At 45.5% G+C, this 24688-nt stretch overlaps 1 protein-coding gene across 3 annotated transcripts in view; it reads right to left on the bottom strand.

The window, feature by feature from the left end:
* ACO1 (aconitase 1) overlaps window positions 1–24688 on the bottom strand; it is a 616249-nt gene that overhangs the window by 308035 nt on the left and 283526 nt on the right. For 2 of the 3 annotated variants that reach the window (XM_069239660.1, XM_069239665.1), the window contains exon 13: window positions 13566–13685. The exons of the other annotated variant lie outside the window; for it this stretch is intronic. In XM_069239660.1, the coding sequence (XP_069095761.1) occupies window positions 13566–13685 (120 nt within the window). The remainder of the gene's footprint in view (window positions 1–13565; window positions 13686–24688) is intronic. 3 annotated transcript variants of the gene reach the window in all.

Below are 24688 nucleotides of genomic sequence, written 5' to 3'. Positions count from 1 at the left end.
GACAATCCCTACCGAGACCAGATTAAACTCTGGAAGCGATACATCAATGATGTACTGCTGATATGGACTGGTAATAAGGAAGAGGCCCTGGCGTTCGCTGTTTGGCTTAACGGAGCCAACCCCTTCTTAACTTTCACGATGAACATAGGTGACAACAAGCTACAGTTTCTCGACCTACTCATCTATGAACATGACGGCGGTCTGGCCACAGAAGTGTACTATAAACCGACGGATTGCAACAACCTGTTACAATACCCGAGCTTCCACCCACGAGCTCTAAGAGATAACCTCCCGGTTGGGCAGTTCCTGCGGTTAAGACGAAACTGCTCATCCGTGATCGATTACGACAAACATGCAGACAAATTAACCACCAAGTTACACACCAAGGATTATCCCCCACATCTGGTCAGTAGGGCACGAAAAAGAGCAAACAATAATAATAGGGACCAGTTGTTACAGCCCCGAGCACTGAAACCAAGTTTGGGGAAGATCGTATGTGTTACCACATTCAATCCCTTATCCAATGAAATCCAGAAGATTATAAGAGACAATTGGAAAATCCTCACATCAGGCGGTTTACCCTTTGAACCACCATTACACACGTATAAGAGAGCAAGCAATATACGCAACATGGTGGTTCACACAAGACCTAAAGAGAAGCTTTGTCCCACACAGACTACACTTTGGCAGATGGCCCCCCCCCCCGCAGGCCATTATCGGTGCGGCAACTGCAGCGTTTGCCGCTTTACCCACAGATCTACCACCATCAATCTTGACCTTAAAACCCCATGGGTGCAGAAATCACTTACGAATTGTAACAGCAAGAACGTAGTCTATCTAATCAAATGCCCCTGCCTACTCAAATATGTGGGGATGACTACGAGAAAGGTTAGCACCAGAATCTGTGAGCACAGAAGCACGATTAGGTGCAAACGCGATGCAACAAAACTTACTAGCCACTTCCTGCTAAAAACAAATCACTCCCCGGATGACATGTCGTGGACGGTCCTGGAACATTTTCTTCCTTCAACCCCTAACATGTTAGAAAAACTGTTTAGGGCTGAGCAACGTTGGATATGGAGGTTACACACCGACACGGCTGGACTAAATGATGAGATACCTTGGTTTTCTCTTCAAACTTGATCGCTCCATACTCCCTTCGTCTCCATCCGCACTTTCCTTCCCTACGTGCCCTTTCTACCTCCCCCTTCTTCTCCCTCCGCCTGTCTAGTACTGGTTTTTTCACTTCTCTCCGCTTTGGTTGGGCCTCTCTAGCCCCCTTTTTTCTCCCTCTAACTCTCGCCTCTATGTATTCACACTCTCCTGTTGTGTCCCTCCCCCATCCCTTCTATTTCCTTCTTTCCCTTTTGTTCCCCCTTTTCCTCCCTTCCCCCCCATTAGTTTCCCTCTCTACCTTTCCCTTTCTTTCAAATTTCCCTTTTATTTTATTTTATTTATTTTTATTTATTATTTTTCCTATTCTTTCTTTTCCGTTAGATTTCTGCTATGTGTGGGTTGTTGCTGTTTACTTTGAATCCGTGGTTTATTGTTGTTGTGTTGTGGCCTTTTTGTCTTTTGGTTTCTACAATTTGGGCTTTGTTCGTTTCCTCGCCTTTTTTCTCTCATTTTTTCTTCTCTTCTTATTCTTTCCTTTTTTCCTTCTCCTCCTTTCACCTCTTTTCACTTTCCCTTCCCTTCCCTTTCCCCTATTGGTCCTTCCTTTTCTCTCCCCCCAGCACCACCCCCCAATAAACTCCACCCCCCCCCCCTCTAGTTTCTCTTTGTTCCCCTCCTTTACCCCTGGCCCCTTTCATATATCCCTTTCCCTCCCCCCCTTCCCCCACCCACCCCCCTTTTCCATCTTCCTTCCTTATCTACCCCTTTACTCCCCCTCTCTCTTTCCTCCTCCCCAGTCTCCCCTTTCCCCTTTTTTAACCAACCCCCCCGTCCTTTACGAGCAACAGGCAGCCGGGTTTCTTCTGATCCTCGGGCTCACCCTGCTGTGCCACCGGGAAACTACGTTTCCCGACGACACGTGCGGGAAGGGCGTCACTCCCCAGCACCGTCCCCGCACGCAGGGTGCCCCGAGCCTCGGCCGCCCGGTGCGGCGTTTTTTGCCGAGGTCGGACACTCTGCTACTCTACCTGCATGCGCGAGGGCAGCGTCATTTCAGGGCGCTCCCCTGTCGCGCATGGCCACTTCCGGTCCCCGGCATTACCGGGTCCGGCCGGGCCACACTTTGCCAATACTCAACAACGAAGGAACGTCATTAGCACTTCCGGTATTGCCCGCACCCGGGTCGCGACGGTGATTGCCAACAGCTGGATCCCATCTCACCTAATTACCACTATATCTACCAACCGCAACCAGGCCACTTTACTCAAGCGGTCCTGAGGAGAGGTCGGTATAGGCGCACAGAGAGCGCTCACCTTTGATGCAGTGAGTCAGCCAGCGTTGGATTCACAGATAAGAGACCTCTCTCCGTTTTCCTCACTTCTTTCTTTCTCTATTTTCTTTCTTTCTTCTTTTTTCCTTTTTCTCATTTCTTCCCTTTCCCCCTTGGCTTTTCTTCTCCTCCTTTTCTTATGCTTTCCATCTTACCTTTTTTTCCTCCTTTGTTTTCCACCATTCCCTGATTACCCTCTATTGTCCCCACGTCTCACCTTATCTGTGTGGGCTGCGTGTTTCTGTTTCTCTCTGCCTCCGCTCTCGATTAGGTCATTCTCTTCCCCCTTTCACTCTACTCACTCGAGACCTCTTTTTTCCTTTTTTGTATTTCTCCATCTACCTTCATATGGGTTCTTACCTTCTGTCTCTTTCCTCGAACCTTAGAGTCTGACTATAAGGGGACGCTCCCTCTCCAGGATACCAGAGGCCACTAGCCTCGAGTGTTAGGGTAAGAAATTGCCTTCCCTTGCTTATTATCCTCCACATATTTGCGCGCATAGCCAGTATTGATGCGATGGTTATTCTTAAAATGCAACCAGTACTCCTGTGTCTTGCATGAATTATGTCACGTGTGCTGTGGTTTGCTGTGTATTACCTTATCACTGTCATTTTTGGTCTGTTTTTATCCCATTTACTGTAGATCCTCCCCAGGTATTCCCTTGGTAAAGGTAGGCCCTTCCTTCACCCCTTTTCTAATGTGATTATTTAAGCAGCGCTCAAAAAGCATATGCAACAGGGATCCAACGCCCTGATGAATGCCCAGAGAACCTCCAGAGCTCAATTTCAAGGGCAGAAACATGTCGGCTCCTTCTTTTAGATAGGTGACCTTGTGAGTCATTGCTCTCACACCGGTTCCCCGGTCCTTTTTAATCACACCACACAGAACCCTCTATTAAAATTTACCCGGGTATCTGAGTAGGTGTTTTTAATTCCCTAGCATAGCTGGATCCCTTTTCCAGAAATAAAATTAATTTACGCACTCCCTCCTGTTCTTTTAACAGTGAGGTTGAGTCCGCCCAGGTGGCACTGTCCTACCTGGGTGGGGCTAGGTGGTCATATGATGAAGCATGACACTATATAGTGTGTGAGACCACCTAGTCCGTAAAGGAAATCCCCCTTCCAGACCACACACCACACCACAGCTCACCCGCATTTTGCCTCTAGTTGAGGGTCACGAGTGGTCTAGTGTCACAATTGATACACTACCGACCTACCTTCGTGATAAGAACCCCGTACTCTTATTTTGTGATTTAGTATGGTTTTCCGCAGGTCAAGCCGGGGGCGTCTGGTGCAGAGTGGAAAGTCTCACGCTTCCCGCGGGAAACGTGAAGTCCTTAAAGTTGTTTCTTTGTTGCAAGAAAGTTGCAGATTGTTGAACAGGGCCGCTGTTCACGGGAGTTTCTTGGTCCTTGAGTGCAGGGCAGTCCTCTGAGGCTTCAGAGGTCGCTGGTCCCTGTTAGGTGCGTCACTGTTGCAGTTTTCGTTGAAAGTAGGGAGACAGGCCGGTAGGGCTGCGGCCAAATCAGTTGTCGTCTCCATCTTCACTGCAGGGCTTCAGGTCAGCAGTCCTTCTTATTAAGGTTGCAGGAATCTAGTTTACTAGGTTATGGGGCCCCTAAATACTGAATTTAGGGGTGTGTTTAGGTCTGGGAGGGCAGTAGCCAATGGCTACTGTCCTTGAGGGTGGCTACACCCTCTTTGTGCCTCCTCCCTGTGGGGAGGGGGCACATCCCTAATTCTATTGGGGGAATCCTTCATCCACAAGATGGAGGATTTCTAAAAGTAAGGGTCACCTCAGGACACCTTAGGGGCTGTCCTGACTGGTGGGTGACGACGCCTTGTTTTCCTAATTATCTCCTCCAGCGTTGCCGGCAAAAGTGGGGGCAGTGGCCGGAGGGGCGGGCATCTCCACTAGCTGGGATGCCCTGTGGCGCTGTAACAAAGGGAGTGAGCCTTTGAGGCTCACGCCAGGTGTTACAGTTCCTGCAGGGGGAGGTGAGAAGCACCTCCACCCAGTACAGGCTTTGTTCCTGGCCACAGAGTGACAAAGGCACTCACCCCATGTGGCCAGCAACATGTCTGGTAGGCTGGCAAAAACTGGTCAGCCTACACTGGAAGTCGGGTATGTTTTCAGGGGGCATCTCTAAGATGCCCTCTGGGTGTATTTTACAATACATTGCACGCTGGCATCAGTGTGCATTTACTGTGCTGAAAAGTTTGATACCAAACTTCCCAGTTTTAAGTGTAGCCATTATGGTGCTGTGGAGTTCGTGTTTGACAAACTCCCAGACCATATACTCTTATGGCTACCCTGCACTTACAATGTCTAAGGTTTTGCTTAGACACTGTAGGGGCATAGTGCTCATTCACTTATGCCCTCACCTGTGGTATAGTGCACCCTGCCTTAGGGCTGTAAGGCCTGCTAGAGGGGTGACTTACCTATGCCACAGGCAGTGTGAGGTTGGCATGGCACTCTGAGGGGAGTGCCATGTCGACTTGGTCATTTTCTCCCCTCCAGCATACACAAGCTGTGAAGCAGTGTGCATGTGCTGAGTGAGGGGTCCCTAGAATGGCATAAGACATGCTGCAGCCCTTAGAGACCTTCCATGGCATCAGGGCCCTTGGTGCCAGGGGTACCAGTTACAAAGGACTTACCTAGATGCCAGGGTTGTGCCAATTGTGGAGACAAAGGTACAGTTTAGGGAAAGAACACTGGTGCTGGGGGCTGGTTAGCAGGGTCCCAGCACACTTTCAAGTCATAACACCATCAGCAAAGGCAAAAAGTCAGGGGGTAACCATGCCAAGGAGGCATTTCCTTACAGAGGGCATCTTAGAGGTGCCCCCTGTATCTACCCAATCCTTCAGTGCAGGACTGACTGGTCTGTGCCAGCCTGCTGCTGAGAGACGAGTTTCTGACCCCCTGGGGTGAGAACCTTTGTGCTCTCTGAGGCCAGAAACAAAAGCCTGCACTGGGTAGAGATGCTTAACACCTCCCCCCTGCAGGAACTCAAGCTTTGTGTTACAATGTCCCAGGGCACTCCAGCTAGTGGAGATGCCCGCCCCCTGGACACAGCCCCCACTTTTGGCAGCAAGTTAAGGGGAAATAATGAGAACAACAAGGAGGAGTCACCCACCAGTCAGGACAGCCTCTAAGGTGTCCTGAGCTGAGGTGACCCCTGCCTTTAGAAATCCTCCATCTGGATTTTGGAGGATATCCCCAATAGGAATAGGGATTTGCCCCCCTCCCCTCAGGGAGGAGGCACAAAGAGGATATAGCCAACCTCAAGGATAGTAGCCATTGGCTCCTGCCCCCCAGACCTAAACACACCCCTAAATGTAGTATTTAGGGGCACCCCAGAACCCAGGAAATCAGATTCCTGCAACCTGAAGAAACAAGAAGGACTGCTGACCTACAAGCCTGCAGAGAAGGAGGAAGACGACAACTGCTTTGGCCCCAGCCCTACTTGCCTGTCTCCAACTTCGAAAACCTGCTCCAGCGACGCATCCGACAGGGACCAGTGACCTCTGAAGCCTCAGAGGACTGCCCTGGACTAAAGGACCAAGAAACTCCAGTGAACAGCGGCCCTGTTCAAATCCAGCTACTTCTTTGCAACTAAGAAGCAACTTTCAAAGACTGCATGTTTCTCACACTCTGCACCCGACGCCCCCGGCTCGAGATCCAGAGAACAAACACCTCAGGGAGGACTCCCCGGCGACCGCGAGCCCGTGAGTAACCAGAGACGACCCCCCTAGGCCCCCACAGCGACGCCTGCAGAGAGAATCCAGAGGCTCCCCCTGACCGCGACTGCCTGTAACAAGGGACCAGGTGCCTGGAACCAACACTGCATCCACAGCCCCCAGGACCTGAAAGAACCAAACTTCAATGCAGGAGTGACCCCCCAGGTGACCCTCTACCTTGCCCAGGTGGTGGCTGTCCCAAGAAGCCCCCCCTGTGCCTGCCTGCACCACTAGAGTGACCCCCGGGTCCCTCCGTTGTTTCCTACCTGAAACCCGACGCCTGCTTTGCACACTGCACCTGGCCGCCCCTGTCCAGCTGAGGGTGTGTTTTGTGTGCCTACTTGTGTCTCCTCCAGTGCTCTCCAAAACCCCCCTGGTCTGCCCCCGAGGACGCAGGTACTTACCTGCTGGCAGACTGGAGGCGGAGCACCCCTGTTCTCCATAGATGCCTATGTGTTTTGGGCACCTCTTTGACCTCTGCACCTGACCGGCCCTGAGCAAGTGGTGTGTTAACTTTGGGGTTGTCTTGAACCCCAAACGGCGGGCTTCCTATGCCCCAGAACTGAGACTTGTAAGTGTTTTACTTACCTCCTAATCTAACCTTTACTTACCTCTCCCAGGAACTGTTGATTTTTGCACTGTGTCCACTTCGAAAATAGCTTATTGCCATTTTTACAAAGACTGTATGTGATATTGCTTTTATTCAAAGTTCCTAAAGTATCTAAGTGAAGTACCTTACATTTAAAGTGTTTACTGTAAATCTTGAACCTGTGGTTCTTAAAATAAACTAAGAAAATATATTTTTCTATATAAAAACCTATAGGCCTGGAGTAAGTCTTTGAGTGTGTGTTCCTCATTTATTGCCTGTGTGTGTACAACAAATGCTTAACACTACCCTCTGATAAGCCTACTGCTCGACCACACTACCACAAAATAGAGCATTAGAATTATCTACTTTTGCCACTATCCTACCTCTAAGGGGAACCCTTGGACTCTGTGCACACAATTTCTTACTTTGAAATAGTATATACAGAGCCAACTTCCTACAAAACCTATTATCGTTTTATTTTTAGTTTATCTCTGCTGCGGGGTGGGGTGACGCTACTCGGTCGTAACAGAGGAGCCACCACTGACTCCTATGCCCTTTGGAATTTGGTGGTTTACGTCCTTCAATGTGTTCATGGTGAAATTTGCTCTGTCTTGGCCCCGGCAAGTCAAGATGGTGGTGATGCAGAAAAGGTTAAAATACGTTGTAGTGTGGTCACCACCGATTCCATTGTGTGAGCTATTAGCACCAGTGCTGCACCAGTGCTGCCATTAGCCACCAAGGTGGCTGCGATCTACAGGGTTCTCAAGTGAAGTTCAGTCATCCACTAATGGACATGCCCTTTGATGCAACGCCCTGTTCAGTATCCAGGTTGAATCTGCCCTCGAGTAGTTTAAAGAAGGCAGGACTACAGCCTGCTCTCTGGGCCTCTCCTCACCAACTGCACCAATTATGATGCAGTTTTACTAGTTTAAGGAGGACCTAGCAATTTAACGAATGTGGATGAGGTTCCAGGGCTACGCTTCCAAAGTCAGCATGCAGCACTGTCCATTCCACCCAGCTCCCCCTGCCAAACATCTTTAGCATGCCCTTGACGGAGCACAATCATCTAGTAGAAAGCAAAATCTGACAAATCTTTCCGGGTTGGCAGTGATCACTTCTTGAAAGGTGGGTACAGCAGAGGTAGCTTTCCTACTCCTTTGTTCTTCATTGCACTTTTCACCCTCCCCACAAAGACAGATGGTGAACCAGCTCTCCTTTTCACTTTTGGCCAAAGGGATTACTGAGAGGGTGTCTGCACCAGAAGTAGGGTGTGATTGCTAATTTCCACTACTCTCTGGTGCTCATGAAGGACAGAGGCCTCCAAGCTTATATTATGTCTGCTCCCTTGGCCAGGTGTCATTGGTCCTACAGGACATCTACTTTCATATTCTCGTCCTGGCGGCCTATCTGCAGTTCGCAGTGCAAGATGGGGGCATTTCCTGTTTACTGTGCATCCCTCTAGGCTCACCAGTGCTCCCTCAGTGTTCACTTAAGAGATAGCGGTTATGGCAGCTAATCTTCAGAAGTATGGGGTACAGTCTGCTCCAACTCGACTGGATGTTGAAGGTGGGCTCACCCCAGGCAGTCTTCAACCACCCCCAAACTATAGCGAAACTCCTGTCATCCTGGGGCTCACCATCGATGTGAAAAAGTCACACCCGACCCCTTCTCAGATGTTCCCCCCCCATCAGAGCCATTCTGGACTCTGTTCGGTTTTAAGCTTTTCCCTCCCAGGACATTCAAGCTATGACGCTAATCTTTCAGCCTTGGTCCTGTATTTCAGTGAGGTCGACTGAGGCTGCTGGGACTGATGGCCTCCTACATCGTGCTGGACGAGCACGCAAGGAGGCATATGCTGGGTTGGCAGTGGGAACTGAAGTCCCAGTGGGCCCAACATCAAGTGAACCTCTTCAACCATGTTCAGATTTCAGAGGAGACTGGAAAAGATCTTCAGAGGTGGTTACTGGGTCGTGACTGGGTCAGTGGCATACCCCCCTCCTAACTTCCCTGCCCAAAGCTAACAGTGGTGACCAATGTATCTGTTTTGGGTTAGGGCGGCAATTTGGGAGAGGTGGAGATCAGAGGTATCTGGTCTCATGCAGGGTCCCGGCTCTACACCATCCTTCTGGAGCTAAGAGACATCTGCTTGGTGTTGAAAGTGTTCTTTCCATCCATCCAGAGACGATGGTACAGCTGCTAAAGGACAACACAACTGCCATATGGTACTACAACAGACAGGGTGGGATGGGGTCACAGACTGTGGCAGAGGCCTTGCACCTCTGGAAATAACTGGATTACTAAGGGATTTCCCTAGTGATGGAGCACCTGGCATTATCTTTGAATGCCAGGGCAAAAAAAAAAACAGTGGATCATGAATGGCAGTTACACTCTGTGGTGGCGCAAGGTCTCTTCTACAAATGTGGAGAACCTTGGCTCAATCTGTTCAACACTGTCGAGAAAATGCAATGTTAGCAATTATGCAATTTGGAGTTTCCAAAGCATCCCTTACTCAGAGACGTGTTGCGTCTTGAGTGGAACTCAGGACCCCTGCATGTCTTTCCACCAATACCACTCCTGCCCAAAGTTTTCAAAAGGAACAGGACAAACTGGGCCCAAGTCAACCTACAGGCTCCGGATTGGGCACAGAGTATGATATCTAGAACTCCTGGGCTGGAGCATTTGTTCTCTGATCTGGCTGCCCCTTTGGAGAACCTGTTGTAGCAGGGCAGAGTTGCGTCCCAGGTCGCTGAACTTTCCACCTTTAGGCTTGGAGATTAGGCCCAGACATCTGAATACCTTCAACCTGCCTCCAAAGGTAGTTGATGTCATCTTGGCAGCCAGGTGTCCCCTGAAGAAAACTGTATATGCCCATCATCGGGACAAATTTGTGGCATGGTACGGCATTTTCTAGACTGATCACCTCCAGTCCAAGGTATTGGATGTTTTACTGTTTGTTCCGTCTCTCATTCAGCAAGGCTCTGCTTTGGGCACAGTTATGTGTTATCTTTCGGCCTCCTTCCGGTTGCCAAATCAGCCCTCACTGCTTAAGTCAACAGTTGTGATGCAATTCTTTTTTTAAAGGGATGCAATATATGTTTCCCCACCTTTTGTGATATCTCAAAGGAACCTTAAACTGGACCTACTTATCTGATGTGCACTCCGAGCTGCTGAACAGCTGCTCTTTACTATTCCTTACCCTAAGACTGTGTTCCTCATTGCCATCACCTCAGCACAACATGTGAGTGAGATTCAGGATCCTTGTGTTAACCCACCTTACACTTTCCAAACAAACTGAATCTGTGGAGTCAGGTGTCTTTTCTGTCAAAAGTTGCAATGCTGTCCACATCGGTCAAACCATCACCCTGCCCGCGTTCTATGCTCTGCCTCACCCCTCTAAGGGGGAGGAGTTGAGAATCCACTGATTGGACCTCAAGGAAATGCTTAGTTCCTACCTATATCGCATCAAAGAACATTGGATGGACGATCAGCTCTTTGTTGAGTTCCATGGAGTGACAAAAAAGCAAGGCAGTGCAGAGGAGAAGCATCTCCCATTGGACTGTGCTTTGCATAAGGACCTGATACACACTAGGCAAAAACCAGCCCCCAGAAAGACTGCATGCTCCTTCGACTAGGGCAAAAGCTGCTACCACTGTATTAGCATGCGGAGTCCCTGTCCTAGACGTCTGCCTGGCAGCTAAGTTGGAGTCACTCCATACGTTCAACAAAGCACCATATTCCGGACAGTCAGATTTGCCAAGAGGGCATTTTGCCTACTCGGTCCCGCAGGACTTTCAGGTTTGAGAACATTCACACACCCACCACCAAATAGATACTGCTGTATTACCTATTTAAAAGGTGAAAAATTTGTAGCTAGGACTCTGTATCAGAGGGGCAAGTACTTTGCTTATGTAACACTCTTTCTGGTAGAGACTATCTAGCTGCAGATTCCTCACTGACCCTCTAATCCTCCCTGTTTGGTGACTGGACTATCTAATAAGTTCCCAAGTCCAGGAATCTACACAATGTCTACAAATTTGCTTTTTGGGCTCTGGTGCTGGGGTTTGGAAAGACTTGAAAGCAACATACGTCAGTGCGAGAGAGTGGAGCTTATATAGGCCCAAACATCATTTTCAGAGTGCGGAACAGTGTCAGTGTGGCGTCATTTTCCCCGCGCTCAGAGGTACTGCTGAAAAGGTTCCAGGAGCTAGTCCAAAAGTAAGAAATCTGTGGATAGACATTCTCTGTCAGAAAGAGCATTACCGAAGGTAAGTAACTTGTAACTAGGTAACCAGTTGCCACTGGGTTGCTATGCTTTAGGACCACATTTCCTTTTTGGTTTGGTAATAACTGTGAACCATTTGAAGTATCTTCACAAAACTCCCACACACACACACACACACACAAAAAAAAAGTAAACGGTGTCCCAAAACACATTTTCCCCATGTAGTTTTCCGGAGGGAAATTGACCTGCAATACTGCAAAAATGGCTGAACAGAATTTTACCAAATTTGCCAGAAAGCAAGATTGGGATCCAGAAATCGTGCTTTTTGTAATTTTGTGTAAAGCCGTACAGTAGTTTTATAGAAATGAAAGCTCAATTATAGATATGTTGACGGTTGGACTTGTATTAAAAACCTCAACAGTTCTGATTGATCAAGGGCACTTTTTAGAGCAGGCACTCGGATTGGTTGGCTGCAACATTAACAGAAGTGTTGTGGCCATCATTTCAGGACTCAGTCCCTATCCTGAAATGTTTTTATAATGAGAATGAGAAGTATATAAGGGAGCAGGGTAGAGATACCCTAACTCCCTAGCCCTATGAACAGGGAGTGGTGGTGCTATTTTTCATTAAAATCCCCCCAGGATGGGAAATGGCCATCCTGAAACAAGTACGGGCCCCAGCAACACTATATTTGAGGGCCCGGTGAGAGTTAAGTGCCTCATGGACCACATTCCTGTTCCCTGTCCACAACCGTGCAGGCAGGAAATACTGGATTGCTTCCATTGAAGGCAGCAGCAGAAGGAAAGATTGCTCCTGCCTTGAGGGAGCACATACAACTATGGCTGGCTCCTGCACCTGACAATAGGTGCTGGGTGGGGAGATAGCAGGACTGCAGACCTCCTTCAGCCTTCAATGGGAGTAAGAAGTGTGGGTGCCTCATGTGGGACCAAGACACCCAACAAAATTGTTTGAAAAAAACAAACAAAAAAAAAAAAGTGTGGCCAGCTCTTGCACCAGCACTGCTCATATCCTCTCTGGATATGTGAGGGTATGATGGGGGGGGGGGGGGGGGGGGGGTTCATCCTATCTGCAACAGTGACTACTTAAAGTAATTAAGCCAGCCGGTGCAACCGGGTCACCAACAAAATACTTACAAACACAACAACAATAAAAAAAAAACATGGTGAGAGGCCACGCAAAGAGTGGCTTAAATGCTGTAAGTATTCACTGCTCCAGATAGGATAAGAGAACCCCATCATGCCCTACAAGGGCTTTGGTTGTGCATTTTATTCTTCCTCTGTGTTCGTCAGAGGGGCAGGGGCACCACCACCCATTAATTTAAATGTTGTTTGGGACTGCAGGGAGAGCAGCAGAAAATCACTCCCATAACTTTTTATAAAAACCGAATTGACTGCATGACCCCAGGAAAGCCTATTATTTATGAAGCACTCCAAGCTGGAGCTGTATGCTCTTCAGCTAGATTGCGGGGATCCATCCCCTTGTGGTTGGTCCTAGGGCAGACCTATTTGGCCTGATGGGTGTTAAAAAAATCATACCCATGTTTATGGTTGTTTTGGTCAAGAGTGCTTTTAAAAAAAAATATGAAATACTGTAGTACTGACATATAAAATGAATGAACATTGCAATGTGTGCATTAATAAGGAATGCACTGTATGACAGCTATTGGCTCCATTGGTTTTAATTGCGAACTGTGAAATCGGTCTCATTTATTCATGTTGTCACGCTTTGACAAAGCCAATAGGTCTGCTTTATACTTACTGATGTGGTGGGCCCCCTCAACAAAGGCAATAAACAGGCTCACCTTTTATATACTGATGTTCTGACCCCTTGACAAAGCCAGAAGGCCCACTTTATTTAACATAACCAGATTCTGCATCTGGTACAGGTAGTGGGGGGGAAGGGTTGCTATTATGGTCGTGAGTGATGTAAAATGTCAGTTATGGTTAGCTCACTGAACTATAACTGGAGAACTTCATTGGTTTTTCAGAATTAAAATGTAACAATATGACTGACATTGTCACCTTACTATAAACGCCCCTCTAACTTTTGGTTGTCTAAAAAATAAAAAAATGAAAAATAAATACATGTATACACACACACATATATGTATATATACACAAATATATATATATATATATATATATAATAATACATATATACATGCACACACATATACAAACACACACACACACACACACCAACTGGACGTTAACTATATGACAGTCCAGAACTAAGTTTGAGGTGTCAGTAAGTACAAGAATGATTTCCTCTTCACTAAGAGCTCTCACTGCAAAATTCTGACTAGTGCAGTGCACCATCATTCATTTTTTGAAAACACTTATTTTCTTACATCTAATTTCCACAATTACTCTAGAGTTTATCACTAAATAAAAAACTAAAATAAAATAAAACTGGCAGCACAAATTCAAAAGATGAAGGATTTCCTGTTCTAATCAGAGTAGCACCAAAAAATAATACATGAATTATGGGCGATGAAGTTCTTCTCTCGTCTCACTGTCATTCAAAATAGAGAAGAAAACCCATTACCCTGGCTGCCTGCCGGTAGAAGACTGACGACACTGTTTGCTGGCTGTCTCATTGATTTCAATAGGCTGGCTGGTACTATCCTGCAGGGAATGATTTGAAATGTCGTTCTTCTGAGCAAATCTAACATTGAAAAGACAAGGAAAAAACATTACCCAGTGAGCCTGCAGGGTAAGGCCGTAATTCTGATGGGGAAGGTATATTTATTCACATATAATCCCGAAACTTACGTCCAGAACATGTGTCTACAACATAAAGAAATAACCGCATTGCGGATCAGGAAGATGTATTTTAGAAAAGGCAGAGTAGGACCAAAGTGCTTTTAGTGATCTTCTTAAATCTCACCAGGTCATTTCACTAAATGCTACAACCCGTCTCCTTTTCTTGTCTGCATTTATTTTAGCTCGGTGAAGATCAAGAGGCACAATGAAAGTGCTTGAGAGATAGGCAATGTCACTTCCTCTAATCAGTATATTAATGTATTCCTATTTTCTTGCGAGGGAGAGGTCAACAAAAATCCTAAATTATTAATTTTGAAGTAATTATTGTGTTTCAAGTGAAGACACAGAAATGCTTAACACTCTGCAAGCAAATGACGTATTGCAAAACATAGATATCAACAGTTTAAGGTAATTTCCAGCATAAATCCCCCACATTCTCGTTTTTTGTAAAGCCTAGGTAGAGCAGCACCGGGCGCAATTAATATGTAGGGTATTTGGAAGGGTCGGTAAGGAATCTGAAGTTATACAGAATATTCACTATAAAGAGTTACCGCAAAAAAGTAACTTGTTCATTTGAGGGATACTTTTAATCACAGATTACTCACCTTGCAAATACATACCACAGCAGAACACCCCAAAGATGGACAGTTTGTGAACTGGCTCATACCACAATGTCCTGCAGGAAAGATGGAGCAAAATGTTCTGCTCATAGGATCGGGAAGTTGAAGAGGTAGCACTTTATGAATGTGTGTACCAATGCCCATGTTACTTCCTGACATATCCAGGACAGGACGCAGTGGTAGCAGCTTTGGCCCTTGTGAGAGAGGCGGCAAGCCTTCTGGAGGTGCTCTTTCACCAGTGCATAGCAGATCTTTATGGAAAGATCTGTACTCTCTTGCCATTCTTTGCTACAAAGAACCCTACAAAGATCTGATCATCCACTTGATGTTCCTTGGTGCGATCAATATGAAAACGTAGGGCCCTCATAGGGTCGAAACACTGCAATGCCTGGTGGAGCAAAGAATGCCAGAAGAACAATAGACTGTCCGACATGAAATGGAGTGGCCACTTTTTACAGAAATGAAGTACGAGTCCTCAATACCAATCTATCTAGAAAGAATGTATTATAAGTTGTATTGACAAAGAGCCTGCAGCTCAATCATGTGCTTAGTCCTTGAAATGGCGATGAGAAAAACAGTCTTGAATGTCAGACATCTCTAATGACAACTGTGAAGCAGCTCAAAAGGTATGCACATCAGAGTGAGAACTACGTTCAAGCCCCATTGTGGCATCACTAAGGGTTTCAGTGGAAACAAATGTTGCAAAACTTAAAAAAATGATCATGCCAGGTGATTTAAATAACAAAGGGTGATCCGAGAACCACAAAAATATCCAGAAGGTCCAGTAAGTATACCTTAACAGTGCCCAAAGAAAGCCTTTGATGGGCCAGGACAAGAACAAACAACAAAACTTCAGACAAGTTTGCTTGTACTGGGTCAATGGGTGACACCAATCCACAAATGTGTCACGACTGGCACACACATTTTGTGAAGGGTTGCATCACTACCAATATGACATCAATGATCTGAGGAGGAAGACTGAAGAAGGTCAACTGCTACTGCTCAATTTCCAAGCATAGAGATGCTCATTGTGCAGGCCTATGTGCAGCACCTTGCCCAGCTACTGCGACAGAAGATCCTCCTTAAGCAGCAGCTTGATCGGAGGACAGATGCTCATGTTCGGTAGGTTGTGTAACACGCTCTCCTGGCCCAATCTGATGTCACTAGGATGACTTGGGCCTGGTCACTCCTGATGATCTTCAGAAATCGATGCAGGAGAGGCAGTGGCAGGGACCGATATGGGACACCTGCGCTTCTCTTTAGATGGATGTCCTCTCAGGGAGTGAGTTGCCTTTGAAACTAGAGCACACAAAAATGCTTTCTTGGTGATGGTGAAAAGATCAACTAGGTGTCTTCCCTTTGCTAGAAGACATTCTGCGCCACCTCTGGGTGCAACTGCCATTCATGATACACCAGGCATCCGAGTTTATCTGCCCTGGCACTGAAAGATCCTGCCAGGTGGTTTTCCACCAGAAAAATTCCCTGATGTCCCAGCCACTTCCAGAGGCACACAGCCTCCTTACACATGCCCCAAGACCTCACCCTGCCCTTCTGGTCTTACAGTAGTTGTGCTGTCTGTAAGTACATGCACTAGTCTATCCCTGATGCTGGGATGGAGGGCCTGCAATGCCAAGCAAATCAACCTCAATTCCAAAAAACTGATGGTAAGTCCAGTCTCCGCCAGAGACCAGAGATCTCCAATTTCGACCCCACTGATGGATTTGCCAACCCAGTAGTGAAGCATCCATGACCTTCAGCTCTGGGCAAATAAGGAGGAGGGCCTACCACTGACCCAATCGCAGTCCAGCAGCCACCAATGAAGATCTTTTGCAGACTCCTACGAAATATGGATACAATCCAACAGATTTCCCTGATGTGGTGCCCAGTGGGATTTGAGGTGCCACTGCAGAGTCTGCATGCGTCATCTGGTATTTTTGGCCAGTAAGATGCAAGAGTCCAGCAGAATGCAAGAGGCGCAAGCCTCAGAGTCATCCACATTGAGACGCAGGTTTGAGGCTGTAACACAAAGATTATAACCTGAATATCCTGGACGCTCCGTTCCAATGGGAAAGGCGCAAAGCGGTCCATATTGAGAAAAGCTCAGTTGAAAGGGAGAATCTGTGAAGGAGTCTTGGGTGACTTTGGCATGTTGATAGTGAGCTCCAGCAATGTTAGGAGGTTGCGATTGTCTGGAGGTGCTACCGACTGCTTGGGGTGAGCTCATCGTCAACAGCCGGTCAGAGAGGAAGGGGAAAAACTGGTACCCCCCCAAACAGTGTGCTACCACCGCCATCACTTTTGTGAACACTGGCAGTTCAATGGGGAGCCCAAAAGGGAGCATTGACAACTGAAAATGCTCTTGGCCCACCATGAATCACAGCTAGCACCTGTGGGCCCGAAGGTAGGTATATGAAAATAAGTAGGGCCAATGCCATCATCCAGTCTCCGAGGATATAGGGTAGACAGGAAATGGAAAAGAGTAAGCATCTTGAATTTGTCCTTCTGCAGGAAAGCATTGAGGGGGAATAGACAAAGGCTTATGTCCTTCGCCACAATGAAGTAGACGAAGTAACACCCAGTTCCTACTTCTGAGGCCGAACCCTTCCTGCGGCCCCTTTGGCCCAAAATAGCCTGCATTCCTGCAACAGGACACCCAGAGAGTGGAAAAACGGTGCAGTGAAGTAGAAAGAAATGGGAAGGCGAAGCCAAGCTAGGCAAAGTGTAGGTCCCATTTGTCTAAAGTAATGGCTTGCTACCCTTGGAAAAAAAAATATCGGATCTGCGAGCGACACTGTGGCTGTGTGCTGGCAAGGAAACATAAAAGCAGTTTTGCAGCTGTGGCTGTTGGAGACCCACAAACCTCATCCAGGCACGGTGCCAAAGTGAAGCTAATGCCCACTGCTCACCCTAAGCAGTTGGTCATATCCAATCGAGTACACTTCACAAATGTTGCAGCATAACAACCAACCTGAAAAGTATAGGTAATGGATGCTTGAAGGTTGTCTACAAGAGCTAATAAATCTTGTGCCACAGAATCCCGAAGGGCATGAAAATAGAAGCCTCAAAAACAGCTAGCTTCGCAACGCTGAGGGCCAGGATGATGGATGAAAAATAATGTATACTAAATGTCTCTAGGCATTTGGATTTGCTATCTGGCAGAGTACTAGGATTAATTTTCCTAGTGGACGCCTGTATTACTAGACTTTCTGGAGTTGGGTGTTGACTGAGGAAGGCCGAGTCACCTGGTCCAGGGCAATGGTGGTGTGCAGTCTGTTGACCGGCAGACCTGAAGAAGGTTTCGTCCAAGTCCCCAAAGGAGTATCCATAAAGGCCTCATTAAATGGTAACAGTGCCTCTGTGAGAGCCTGACCAGGTTGAAGTACTTTGGTTAAGACATTAGTCCTTACTTACATAGTAGGTAGCTGTAAATCTTGAACCCCTGCTGTCCTTCGCAGAACAGCAAAAGAGGCACTTTTTTCTGTGACTGGACTGGGGTTGGGGCACACAAAAGGTCCATATTTGGGGTACTAGCCAGCTCACTGCTATCCTGAAAGTCTTAATACCAGTTTTCTTCAACATCCTACATAACAGCTCTCTCCATCATAGTTATCACTGTCTGCATTTGTGCCAAAAAGATTATGTAAAGTTGTGGCCCTACCATGCGGTAAGGACAAAGTATCTGAATCCAAAAGTTTTCCCAGAGGCTGTGAACAGGTCAGAGTCAGGCATGATTTTGGTCGAGGTTGTGGTGCATTCTGCTTTGAGGTGGATGGTACTACATACTGAACATCCTCCTCCATCACCAACACGAAAGGAATAGGCATAGGCATGGTCCCAGAACCAAAGTCCGGACTAGAGCCAGTGCAGGACTAGAGAGGGGCTAAGGGGCACAGATGGCACCGAATGTCCAACTGGAGGAACATGACTATCCTTTGGGGTTGAATGGGTGCACTGGGACCCAATTCTGAATAATCTTCAATAGAGATCGGAAGTTAGACCAGGAAACACAATGACACCCTCTCTGGAGACAGAATGGCGGGAAGAGGCAGATTCCCGCTTCAACATGTTGTGCTTTTTATTGGACTTATCCTAAGACCTTGATAATGAAATGCCACAGGAAAAACTTCCAAAGCTGAAACAGGACATTCTTTTTAACTTCGACCAGTTGTGCAGTTGTGTTTGGCAATGCTAAGTTTGGCCTTACTGTCCTGTTCATGTGGACACAATGTCAGAGTCGAGGTGCAACCCCAGGCACCCCACAAACAGAATTGGTGAGGGTCCATTAGAAACATCTGCATGCAACAGTCCTGACACTGTTTAAACCATGATGTTTTAGTGAGTGACCTTGCACATTCTATAAATTTGGAAAAAGATTAGCTCAAAAGACCAAGGAAAAGCTCCTGAGCGATGTCTGGAAACAAAGAAAGAAAGGAAGTGTCATGAGTCCACATGGGTGATACGTATATGTGGTTCTGCCTATCGCTTTTGGAGCACGATGACATAGGTGCAGAAACTGCATGACACCACCTAGTAGCACGTAGGAGAACTGCTTTAAGATTCTTGGTAATATTCGCAAGGTGAGAAACCTGTGGTTAGAAGTAACCATCAGAAATATTAAATACAATGTGATCTATTGAGGTGAGATCTTTTTGCTTCCATTTCTGTAATTGTTTTAGCTTTTTCTGCAGTCACAGAAGGGCAAAGGTACCTTTAATTGAACCAGGGTGAACTAGAACTTTCACTGAGCTTAAAAAACAACTCAGAGGGGCAAAATCAATGAATGTCTTTTGATCTCATTAAGACAGCGGCTTGAGTGGTTAACCTCAAAGCCTTGACCAAAAACACTTAAATCAACAATGAAGTTCAGCATTTCAAAAAACAAATTTCTCATACTTTCAAAAGTAATCAGGAAGAAATCCTCTGAATGGTTCATAAAAATATATAAAGACTGCGTCACAAGTATTTTATGTGCAACATTATCCGGTACGCAGGACAAACATACAATGCAATAAACCAAACAAAAACGTAAAATCACAAGAGTACTTAAACAAAATTATCAATACGTTCTCATGGTTTATTCAGAGTTATTTTTTGTTTCTTTTAGAACGGTTTTCTAAATGGAGTATGGAAAAAAGGTCAAATCAAGATAGGTTTCATGCACCAGTTTCCTGAACACATTCCTGGTTGGCAACTAAAACGGCTAAGGGGAAAAACCTCAAAAGATACAAGGGACTGGAGCACAGAGCACAGGCCAAGGGCTTCAGGGTACAGGGTGAACTGTGCAAGTTATTTTGTGCAGCAGGAGGTCACCAATCAGCACCTTCAATGCCAAGTGGAGTACATGGCTGAGTGCACAGTGTGATTGGTGGCCAGGCCTATTGCACTGTAGGCAAGCCCAGTTGCTCATTTCTGACCTTCCATTAATTATCAATGTGTTTTTTAACTACTGAAGGCTTTTTGTATTTTTCTGGTGCCTTTAACCTTCAAACCTCTTCTCTGTTTTGCCAGATTATTTAACTTTATTAATCAATTCTTTACCTTTTTTTTTTTTTTTTTTTTTTAACTGGTCGTGGGCACTGATTTTTTATTTTCTAGTGTACTGTTGTGATGTTATATTTTCAAGAATTATAGCTGCAAGCTGCATGCACTTTGAGATTTACCTTGACACAGGCTATCAGTGAATTCCTAGTTCTGTTAGTTGGGGAATAGCTGCAGTCCATTCCAAAGTTTTGTGCAGTGGTCTACTACCATAAGGTACTAAGCAAAACCAACAGACACAATGGCTTAAAAAGAAATCATTTGAGGGGGACACAACTAATGGTTAGTGAGTATTGGGATTAAAGTATTTTGTGCCAACTCCTCCTCTTAAGTATTTTATGAGCTTTCAGAAGCTTTTCCTACAGACAACTCAATACGGTGCACCAAGCACTTTGCTACTGAACTAACTTCTGTTTTGTTTTGCTGTTTACTTGAAGAAATCTAAACTGTGCCCTCCAATTATGAGCATGTGGCCTCTGGATCCCATGAGAAGGCTATGAGGTGAGTGGCAGTGTTGGCAACAGGAATTTAGCACTTGGGCAGAGCCCTTTTTTAAGGTCAAGCCTACTAGACCGCACATGCGCTGTCTGTTGCAAGGCATATTGTGGCTTACCAAAGACCTAAAGGGGCTTGAGCCTCTCTGTTGGTGACCAATGGTTGGCTTTCCTCATCATTTTCATTCACCTGCGCATCTGTGTTTGTCCCTTTGATAGAGCTATGTGTCATCATAATCTTTGATTGGCTGGCATCGTTGTATCTACTGCTTGCTTTTCAAGCCCTACTTATTGTGTGTTAAGCACTTCATTTTCGAGTGAGTGTTTGAGCCATGTTCCTTGTTCTGGTCTCTCTCCATGCACTCCATGCTGCTCTCCAATGCTCAACTGCTTCTCGCTGCCCTATGAAAGGGCCTGTGTATGCCTCTCCAAGTTGCTTTCCCCAACCACATCCTCTATGCTGTTTTTGCTCCCATATTGATATTGCATCCCCTCCAGGCCTTACCCAGCTGCTTTCGCATTCACTCCTATGTTGCTTCAGCGTTCCTCTTCACCTTTTGCCACCCTTCCTTGTGCTTCTTCAGCTCCACCCACCCGCTTACAAAAATAAAAATAAACACAATTTTGAGAGTTTTTTTCTTTTTAGTTACCAATCAAACTTACATAGGAGACTAAAGAAAAACAAATGTCTCATTTTGTAAGCATGTGCATGTATGGTGCCATGTTAAAGGCTTTTGGTTTTTTTTTCCTTCTTTTTTTTTCCTTTTAAAAACTTTAGTCATGCTGCGCAGAGTGGCTTAACACTACTGGTCGAGGTCAATAGGCCACAATGGTGAGCCCCACTGGATTTGCCAGTGCTTGTTGTAACCTTGTGAGGAGAATGACTAATCACTAAACCCTGCAGAGGTCCATGGAGTCTTCCATAAATGGGAATCCATTCATACCCTTTGTGTGGGATATGCATAGAAGGCAAGAGGGTAATGTGTGTGCATGTTTGACACTAACAAAGAATAAATCTAATGTTCCCTGGGATAGCCTGTACATGCATGCACAAGAAGGTGGTTTTCCTGCAGGCTGCCTTTGTCCAGGATGGACATGGTCAACGCTTGTTAAGGAAGCCCTGCCTGAAAGGAAACATTATTTTGCTCTAATCCTACAATGTCTCAGAGCACACAAGGTGTCGCCAAAACGTTCCATAAGATATTTTAAATGAAAAATGAATTAAACAAAATAGGACAGGCAACATTTTCAGTACTTTTGTGGTTTTAATAATGTGGACAATTAGCCAAATCAAAGATCAGAGGACTGCAAACACCTGTCCTCAGCACTTCAAAAATTAAAACGTAACTTCTCTAAAACAATAATCAGTAAAACTGCACTGCAACTTAATGATTCCGGATGCTGCACATTCTCATCAATCAATTCAGTGGCAGCCAGGCAGTGAGACTTTAAAGGAAAGCAGTCCTAAGATTAAACCAAATTGGAATCTAATATGTTTCAGAATGAAGGAGAGGCAGGTGGATGTTCATGAATTCGAAGAGAATAGCCATGATTGAGAACAAGGATTATAGGGAAGCTGCTTTTACTTATCCATCATGAGATTCTCTCCAATAACTATAAACTGAAGAATAGAGAAGCAGACAGAAATTCTACACAGTATCTGAGGTGCCGACCAACAGGCAAAAAGTAAAATGTAAGCAAACAGGTTACAGAAGCACATCGTGACCCACCAGGAAATCTGTCTGGAGACAATGGAGTAATGTTAAACAGAGGTAAGAACTGACCTTCAAGAGGCCCCATAGAAATGGGACAATGTTTTAGGAAAGCAGTTGTATCTGGTATGCCTATGGGTACCCACGGGTATGGGGTTGACAGGTAGGCTACATAACAAGGTCCACATAGATGTGGCATGCTTTATGAAGTGATACTACTAACACCACCATAATTAACAAACAGATTTTTAAACTGCCACAAACATTTTTGCCTTTCCCAAATATTTCAGTAGCCTCTATGTTTAATGTGTAAAGAGTATGTTATGCCATGGCAGAAGGGTCTGGAAAGAAGGTTGGAAGAGGGAAAAGGTGGAAATATGAGATAATGTGCTGCAATGAAAGAATGTACTAGGATTCTTCAAGGCAAAACGTTTGAAGATTGCTCAATCCACTTGGTTAAGTAATGGCTAATAAAACATTACCTTCAGTAAAGTTATTTCAGATGGATAGGCAGATTCCTTAAGTGGATTTATTTCGCCAGACTGTGATCTGGAATTTTTTTCCCTGCAATATAAAGTCACCACGTTGCAAATGGAGTCTCGCAATCCCAATGCATGTAAGGTCTCACAATAACGGTGCTTGCTGTTGGAAATACCAATTGTAGCCATCATGTTTTCCACACCGCAACTGAGGCAAGAGACATATAGAACAAAGCCAAAAATGCAAGAGAACTGCAGAATAAAATGTGATCGAATGGAGAGGAAAGAGGGTGGTAAGCAATCTGTGGAAGCTGTTGTAGTCACCCAAAGAAACATTACCAAATGTAACTAACTTGAGCTCAGTCTTTCGTTTTCACACTTTTTTGCAGGAGAACAGATTAGTGTCCAGGCCAGGCTTAATCTCTAGCATGTGATAAGTTATCCTGACCTGCCTTTCTTTCCAGCTACCATAATTCTGGATTCCCTTTCCCAAATAGCCTTAAGGGTGTGTGAGGGTGGAGAGGCAGGACAAAGCAGTGGCATGGACGTTCCCACAGCCCTAAACTAAGTCTTGATGATAATACTTTACAGATATTGGTCCTCAACAAGTTGAACAGGACCGGAAACCTGACGATTTAGGATGGGACATGATCTTATAGAAGAAAGAAGAAAGAAACAAAATCAGATTGTTAACCACACTTGAACCTATACGGCGTGCAACTGGTGATTAGTGATCAGCGGTGGCTATCTACTTGCAATTTCTTCACAGAGTAAGCGCTTTTAATCGTATTCAAGGTTTAACTGCTCTCTGCCATAGCCCGCAAATCTAGACCTTACAGCTTTTCAGCATTATTGTATTGGGGAATCACTCACCGAAGGAACAGTGAAACCGTTACCGAAGGCAATGCTCAATAGTATCTTCACCATCACTGGAGCGCACCGAGTCCAGCTCATGCATGCGTTCTATGCGTAGGTGCCGTCATCTTAGGGGAATTAAAGCATGCACTGTGACGAAGCTTTCTGAGGCCATGGTGTGCAACATAAGCTCAAGCTATGTGTGCCACCTCCTTAGGAATCATGAGTCCCCTATAAGGCATAATTTGTGTGTTTGTTCTAGATGCACTGTGAGAAGTGCTTCACAGACCTATTCCCCATAGCGTGTGTGGAATTTCAACCGGTATACTATCAGAACGTTCCTATTGCATTCATCTATGCAACGCTGAGTCCTTGCTATATAAGTATTATCAAGTACATTGCACTCAAGTCAGTTGTAATTTGTTATGCAAGCCTGAACTTGCACTGCAACATTCTAAAGACAAGAGTAATCAATTATACAACAGTGAGACCTGGGATAAATTGGACCATCTTTAATTGTGTATAGTACAAGGTGATGACAAGTACTAGAAGTATCTTTACTACATCTTCCATTGTTGGCCTCTGGCAATGTGTATAATCTTTCTCCACCACAAGCTTTTCTATCGGGATCTGGATAGCCTACGTTAAAATGGTAAGAATAGCAAGAGTACTTCACAAACTACATTTCAACATTTGATGATGAGGAGGGATTCACATCGGACAAGAAAAAGAACATTTAATTGCATTGTTTGGGCCCTAGGGGTCAAAAAGCGTACAATTGTATTAACAAAAAAATTAGACCTGAGGGTCCAATGTGTTGAAAGATTAAAATAACTACTGTAAACCTACAGTATGTACTGGAGTGCATAACTACAAATTGTTCCACAGTAAACAAGGAAAGACGACTCAATAGAGGATTATGTGTCAGCATAAAACATTTGTCTCTTATGTGTCACTTTGAAAGTCTGCGTGACAAACGTATTCAAGACCAAATCGTAATACAGGCAGCCAATCCTAGCATTCAAGACAACTTATGGGCAAAATGTGAAAAACCACTTGAGGATGTCATTGACATTGTCAAAAGAGCTGAACTGAAAGGGAGGTGTGCAAATGCTTTGTTATCTGGAAGCAAGAACAAACACGACAATTCTTTGGTAGCTAAAATAGGCAGCACCATATCTTCAGTGCAATGATCATTAAAAAAGAA

The sequence above is a fragment of the Pleurodeles waltl genome, chromosome 1_2 (genome assembly GCF_031143425.1).
Source record: "Pleurodeles waltl isolate 20211129_DDA chromosome 1_2, aPleWal1.hap1.20221129, whole genome shotgun sequence".
NCBI lineage: Eukaryota > Metazoa > Chordata > Amphibia > Caudata > Salamandridae > Pleurodeles > Pleurodeles waltl.
This window is presented reverse-complemented; position numbering and strand designations above follow the sequence as displayed.